Raw genomic sequence first — 7,643 nt, 5'->3', positions numbered from 1 at the left:
ACTGGTCTCTTGCGGCTGAGCCGTATAGTGGGGTGGCGGTCCTTTTTACCGCTCCGGTCAAATGCAGACGGGTCATTGAGTTAGAAATGGGGAGGTGCCTGATCTTAGATGTCTTTATGAAGGGACAAGAGCTCCGGCTCATTAACATCTACGCCCCACAAACAAAGTGAGGCCGTAAGGATCTCTTTATGAGGATTAAGCCCTTTCTTTTTACTAGCAAGTGATCTTTGGAGGGGACTTCAATAATGTCACGAGGTCCCAAGATAGGAGAGGTTCCAATGATCGGCTGGCTTATGACTGTGTGGCCCTTAGTAATATAGTCAAGGAAGCTCGCCTAGAGGATGCCCACATCCGGAGCCCCTCAGGCCACGCGGGTTTCACCTTTCATCGAAGTAGCAGCAGGTCTGGGATAGACAGGTTTTATTTAAAGGAGGAAGCCGTCTCTTCCGCAGTGTCCGTGGTTGAGGTGGAGTTCTCCGACCACTGTATGAATTTGTTTTCCCTGAATGTTTCAGAGACCCCCCGGATGGGAAAAGGTTATTGGAAGCTGAATTCGTCCCTCCTGGAGGAAGCGGAGATAAGACAGTCCTTTGAGGATTTTTTTCAGAGTCAGGTACCTTTACTGGACCTTTGTAGTAGTAAGTCGGAGTGGTGGGAGATATTCAAGAAGCGGGTTGCGGGGTTCTTCTGCCAGCTCTCGAGCCTCAGGTCCCTGAACAGGTATCGCTTGTATCAGGGTCTGAGGAGGAAACTCGAGCTCCTTGTCTTGAATGGAGGTAGCCGAGAGTAAGTAGTAAAGTAGTCCCAGGACTGATTGATAGTACGGGATCTCTGAATAAGTCCAGATCAGGGATCCTGGAGGTCGTCAGATCCTTCTACTCGCACCTCTTGGGAAGGAAGGATCTAGATCGAGACGGGATGTCGGCTTTCCTGGCTGAAACCATTCCTGAGCAAGGGGTAGACCCCTCTCTTGGCATTTTGGCAGAAGAAATCAGGGAAGAGGAAGTGAGACTGGCGATCGAGGGGCTTGCCCCCAAGAAGTCTACAGGTCCGGATGGCTTAACATCCGAGTGGTACAAGACCTTTAAGGAGTCTTTAGCTCCCCTCTTAACTGAGGTATTCAATGAGTGTCTCTCCTCGGGCACTCTGCCAAGGTCAATGAGGAGGTCAGCCCTGATTCTTCTCTCAAAGGGTAAAGATCCTAGCCGGATTGAGAATTGGAGGCCCATAGCTCTTCTCAATACGGACAGGAAGCTTCTGGCCAAGATACTGTTTAATCGGCTGGTGAAGTTTGCACCACGGCTCCTTTCGGAGGCCCAGCACTGTACTGTTCCAGGCCGAAGCACCTTAAGTGCTGTCCTCAGTGTCAGGGAGGCAGTGGAGCGGAGTAGTGCGGGTCTCTGGAAGGGGTACTTACTGTCCTTGGATCAGGCCAAAGCATTTGATCGGGTGAACCACGAGTACCTCTGGTCGGTCCTCCTGAGATATGGCTTACCGAGTACTATTGTTAATTGGCTTAAGGGGCAGAGAGTTTCCCGCTGGTGAACGGTTGGTCTGGCCGCGCTTTTGAGGTGGGGTCCGGAGTCCGTCAGGGTTATCCTTTGAGCCCGCTCTTATATGTGTTCGCGATCGATCCCTTCCTTAGGAGGGTGAGTTGCGGACCATTGGCGGGAGTCAGGATGATTCTGGCGGAGCCGGGTGTCGCCCAGAGAGTGGTGGCGTACGCTGATGATGTCACCATTTTCGTCTCCGAGAGAGAGAGGAGGTCATGTGGTGATGTCAGAAGTGGAACGCTACTCGGAGGCATCCAGGTCTAAGATCAACCGGGATAAGTGTGAGAGTCTCTGGCTGGGAGGGGGGAGACCCCACGTTTGATCTCCTGGACACCCTTCCAGGGCCCAAAGAGTCAGCAAAAGTTTTGGGCATCACATTCGGCCAGGATGATTATCCCACCAAAAACTGGGATGGTAAGCTCCAGGATGCCACTCAGAGGGTGGACCAGTGCAAGGGTTGGTCTATGACCCTCAGGGAAAGGGTACACCTGATCAAATCGTACCTGCTCCCCTTGTTTATCTATCTGGGCAGTGTATGTATCTTACCAGAGGCTTACTACACTAGGGTCTACAGCCTGTTTTTCCAACTGTGGGGGAACAGGTTGAACCTAGTCAAGAGGGAGGTTACGTACCGCACGAGGAGACTAGGGGGTTTATCTATGGTAAACCCTTTGGTGTTCTTAATGAACACCTTCTTGAAAGCCAACATGGCAAACCTCTGGTCAGAGAGGGCTCCTCCGTGGGTATTCTCCTGCAGGGAATGGTTTGGCCTTTCTTCCAGGAATGGGAGAGAGGAGGGCAAGTGAAGGACCTCCGTACACCACATGGATATCTTCCGGCTTACGCTACCCTGACTCTGAAGGCGATACGTCGGTGGGGTCTGGGAGTGTGGGAGATCAGGACCCAGTCAAGGCAGTTCCTTGACAAACGGGTTCTGTTGACCCACTTCCAGAAGCCTCTGGCGCTCAGGGACTGCCCAGGTCGGGATCTGAGGGCGGGGTGTTATCTTTTAAACATGAAAAGGATCCCCCAGAAGTTTTGGGACTTGGCCTGGTGCTGCTTTCAGGGGAAGCTATATGTGAGGGACAATCTGAAGTACAGGACCTCTGATGACCGGGGATGTCCCCAAGAAGAGTGCGGGGACACGCTGGAAAGCATGGACCACTTCCTGCTTCATTGTCCCTTTTAATATAGGGGTTTACAACCGGGTGGGTGCTTCCATCGGCTGGAGTCAACTTGCCGGCCTTTCCTATCCGGAGTGGGCTTATGGGGCATTCAGGAACCTGGGTGGCCGAGATTGGGGCACTTTATTCTTAGTTACCTTAGTGGTTAGGTACTACACGTGGAATGCACGGTGCTTAGTATCGACCCAACAGAAAGTCCTCTCCGAGGTGGAGGTGTGTAGGAACATCACTGGTGACCTCGGGAAGATCAGGTCTTTGGAGTATGGCAGTCTTGGTACCAGTAGGGCTTCTCTCCTATGGAGAGGTTTTTCTTTTGATGTACCTTAATTTTGGTTAGGGACAGTATATAGATGTTAGGGTGAGTATAGGGTTAGTTTTATGAAGGGATAGCGATAGGGTTAGAAGTAAGGTTGATAGGGTAAGCATTTTGAAACTTAGTTTTATCAGGATTGCCATCCTTCTTCCTGGTGGTGGTCTATGCATGTCACTCTAGCTTTTTGTTTTGTTTTCTGTAATTTGAATATAAAGCGCTTGCAGGCAACCAATCTTGGGCCTGGTGGGGGTTTGTAGTACTGTATTACTTTGTTTTTCATATTATTTCTGTGGTTGTAGTGAGTTAGTACATTGTTAAGTTAGTTAATAATAGTGGTGGGGGGGGGATTAATTTTAGGTTGGGTGGGGGTTGTTGGGTGGAGGGGGTGATGTTTTGGGTCTTACTTGGGTCTGTTTATGGACAATGACTGTTTCAGTTAAAACTGTGATCTACGAACTCTAACCATGTCCAGTGAGGATGGTGTGGGTGATGGGAGAGTTCATAGTGTAGGTTCTTTTTCTTTAGGTTCTATTCTTGTTTATATGTATTTCATAAGTATAAATAGTTTTATGTATTTTTGTATAGTATTATACCTCATTGTAGGGTAAAGGCAGTCGGACCAGCTTTTAGTTGATATTATAGTGGATTTTTTCCTTATGGTAATGTATCCATGTATGTGTGTGTTACTATAGTTTAAAGAAAAAGGGAAAAAAAAAAAAAAAAAAAAAAAAAAAATATATATATATATATATATATATATATATATATATATATATATTTATATATAAGTTTTTCCAAGTTGGAATTATTTTTAGTTAAGGCAATAAGCCTCTTTTTTTTTTTTCCCTCGTTGTTAGGATATAATATGTATTGTGAGTATTGGTCGTTGTATGTGTGTAAGGTGTGGTGGTTAAAATTAATGGTATTTCCAAGATGGAATTATTTCAATTATTTTATTTATTTCCTTGTTATTTTTATGGCAGTTAAACATATTTATTTTTGTTTAATGCATTTTGTGTATGGTATGTGGGGATAAGTTTCCTATTTGGATGTTTTCAGTTAAAACTTAATTAAGGAAAGCTATATTTATGTTATGTTGTTAATTAATGTGTGTGTGTGTGTGTGTTTGGAAGGATAATAGGTAAGAATTAGTAGTATCAGGCATTATTTGTTAGTTGAGTTAAGCTGGGCTGGTTGGTTAGGTAGGTCCTTTTATTCTGTAACAAAGAGTTTATATTTGTTACTTTTTCATTGTTTATGTTTCAGCTGATTAAGCATTGTATTTGTGTTTTGTAAAAGTTTTATATTTTTCTAATAAAAAAAGTTCCCGCTGTGGCAAAACTACAACTCCCAGCATGCACAGACAGCCGAAAGCTGAGTCCCTTCTCAGGCATGAGTTATTCTCATGTTTCCAGTATAATACTCATATTCTATACCGGTGTTTCCCAACCAGAGTGCCTCCAGCTGTTGCAAAACTACAACTCCCAGCATGCCCAGACAGCCAAAAGCTGAGTCCCTTCTCAGACATGAGTCGTTCTGATGTTCTGAATCTGCTCTTCATATTCTATACCAGTGTTTCTCAACCAGGGTGCCTCCAGCTGTTGCAAAACTACAACCCCCAGCATGCCAGGACAGCAGAAAGCTAAAAGTCACTTCTCAGGATGAGTTTTATCTTATGTTTGTAGACTTCTATGGGATTCCGCACTCCCATTCACACTTCAGAATTTCCGCTTGCGGAATTCCGCTAGCGGAATTCCGCAAGTGGAAATTCAAAAGTGTGAATGGAAGCACGGAATCCCATAGAAGTCTATAGGCTTTAATTTGAGGCGGAATTCCGAATCTCCAGGCAGAAAATTCCCACCCGGAGAGCAGCCAGCGGAATTGCAAGCGGAAATTCCGTAGTGTGAACCTATCCTTAAAGTCCTTTCTGAGGAATGAGTTGTTCTGATGTTCTAAATCTAATCCTAATATTTTATACCGGTGTTTCCCAACCAAGGAGCCTCCAGCAGTGTAAAACAACCACTCCCATCCTTTGGCATGCCCAGAGTTGTAGTTTTACAACCACTGGAGGCAACCTGGTTGGGATTATACATTTTAGCACCTTATTTTCTGCTAATTGCAGCCAATACCTTTACCAGAAGAATATATATGATAAACATACATTCATCAAATGTTCCCTTCTTTAGATTAACCCCTAGCCCTGCCAGGTTTGCACCAATAAATTCGAGAATGTGCCTTGTGCGTTCAGCTTCCCGTTCGATCTCTCAGCGCTACAATGTTGCACAATTTTAAAGTCCTACTTTGTCAACTATACATTGAATAAACTACATTTGCAGCCTGGGGAAGAAGGGGAACCATGTGAACATTGTCAGCCCTCGCAGGAGAAGTTGCACTGACTGAGCCAGGACTCTTCTGTGTGAATGGTGGACGTGATATTTCAAACAGCAGATCAGGCAGTTTATGTATTGGGTGCCCGGAAAATTTTCCAAACAAACACAGCTTGATTCTACTTGGGTGGGCGACTTATCAACAGACTAATTTCATAAACAAATGGAAGAAGGCGCAGAACTCATTGGCTGGTGGCGCACAGACACGTGGAGGAAGCTGCTCTGGGCTTTTTTTTCCTTTTGCAATGAAATTTTAATTAATGTGGGTGGGCTGAGAATTGGACGAATGTTTATCATAGACAATTTATTTTCCAGCGCTAAGTCAACATAAAATAGCAAACTTACAACCATTATTTAATGTTTTTAAAGCTATGAAGGAGAAGGGACAGGCAGGGAGCAGGCTGGGGAGAGCACAGTGCTGCTGCAGCCCTCACACAGTCCTGGATAAGTCCTGGGGTCTCTTCTTCTTTCTTCTGCTACCATGAGCCGCATCTACAACCACCAGCTACCTCAGCTGGGCAATGACTTGTCCAGGCCACCCCTGGTCTACCTCTATGGAGCAGACAGGACACTCATGCCCACCTTGGGATTTGCCTCTACCAGTGTCATCACCAGGCAGGAGCTACCCCAGAAGCCACCTTACAGCTACATCGCCTTAATAGCCATGGCCATAAAGGACTCTCCAGACCACAAGGTGACCCTCAATGGCATCTACCAGTTCATCATGGACCGTTTCCCTTTCTACCACGACAACAAGCAAGGATGGCAGAACTCTATCAGGCACAACCTGTCCCTCAATGACTGCTTCATCAAAGTGCCAAGAGAGAAGGGGAGACCGGGGAAGGGCAGCTACTGGACCCTTGACCCCAAGTGTCTGGACATGTTTGAAAATGGCAACTTTAGACGTAGGAAAAGAAAACAAAAAAACCTTCTTTCTCAGGAATCCAAGAGGTGTAAAGAAGAAGCAACAGAAGACGTGGAGGAGTCTTCAGGGGAAGGACAACCTACCTACCAGAGGTCAGTGATTAAGGGTCCTTACAAGGAGCAGGGCTCTGACTGCAGGAAGGACAGTGTTGGGGAACTGTCCACTTCAGATGAAGAAGGGAACTCTATAGAAGTGAGCAGAGATTGCAGTCACCCACAGATGACCTCTGTCACTTTCATGGACAATTCACAGACACCCGGATGCTCCACTTCCTTCTACTTATCTGTGCCTCTACTTACTGACAAGGGGACATTATCTGTAGCCAAGGATGTGGGAAACAAGGCCCCTCAGGAGGAGGAAAGACCACTGAAGAGCGAGCAAGATCTGGGGTCAGACGAGCACTTAGAAGATGCCAGCACCGAGGGACCAGGAGCGCAGACCCAACATCATCATCACCTTCAGCCAAAGTCTCCAGAACAAGCACCACCAAAGCACCCCAAAAGCTTCAGCATAGACAGCATCCTGAGCCGGGGAAGTAGGGGTACAGGGGTGTCTAAGCTGACTGTGGACTGTATGTCTGGCAGCTGTAGGTATAACCCCAGCATCTGCCCTGTGTTTAATGCCTCTGTGATGATCGACTCTCAGGTACAGGGGAGATTCTACCACATTGGGGTTCCCATCCTCTCCTATCTGCCTGTGACTCTGACAGAATCCGGCATACCTAAATAAGAACAAGAAACTGTCTTTTGTTTAGACACCTTGGACATTTCTGGGACTAGTAGTTCTTCTGAGCCTATGATATCATGCTTTACTTTTATTTGACTTTATAGTTAAGTACATGTGGGGTTTTACCCAGACACATTCCTCTGGGTCAGTGTTTGATTTTCCCAACCAGTGTGCCTCCAGCTGTTGCAAAACTACAACTCCCAGCATGCCCAGACAGCCGAAGGCTGTCTGGGCATGCTGGGAGTTGTAGTTTTGCAACAGCTGGAGGCACCCTGGTTGGGAAGCTCAGCTCTGGGTTCTCAGTACCAGACTAGACCTGATCATTGCTATGTCGGCCGCCTGATACTGTTTATTGCAGCGCCGGATTTTACAGGTTCCCCTCCTTCCCCTCTTTACCTTCCCTCACGCTGCTGTAAAGCACAGTCCTTTATATTACACAATAATTACGAATAAAATGGTTTTATCACGTGGGCTTGGAGCTGCTGCTTGTGTTCACTTCTTTCTATTATATTTGGCCCCTTCTTCCTAAAAACATTCCGGGTTTTATTTTCTCTA

At 46.3% G+C, this 7,643-nt stretch overlaps 1 protein-coding gene across 1 annotated transcript; it reads left to right on the top strand.

The window, feature by feature from the left end:
• The first annotated feature begins 5,847 nt into the window (after window positions 1–5,847).
• FOXL1 (forkhead box L1) lies at window positions 5,848–7,244 on the top strand. Its single transcript, XM_056525496.1, has one exon. It carries the CDS (start codon window positions 5,919–5,921, stop codon window positions 7,089–7,091), a length of 1,173 nt encoding a protein of 390 aa, XP_056381471.1. The 5' UTR covers window positions 5,848–5,918; the 3' UTR covers window positions 7,092–7,244.
• Window positions 7,245–7,643: the final 399 nt, after the last annotated feature.

Source organism: Hyla sarda, chromosome 6 (assembly GCF_029499605.1).
Source record: "Hyla sarda isolate aHylSar1 chromosome 6, aHylSar1.hap1, whole genome shotgun sequence".
NCBI classification, from domain to species: Eukaryota; Metazoa; Chordata; class Amphibia; order Anura; family Hylidae; genus Hyla; species Hyla sarda.
Note: the sequence above shows the minus strand (reverse complement) of the source record. Positions and strands in the feature narration are given on the sequence as shown.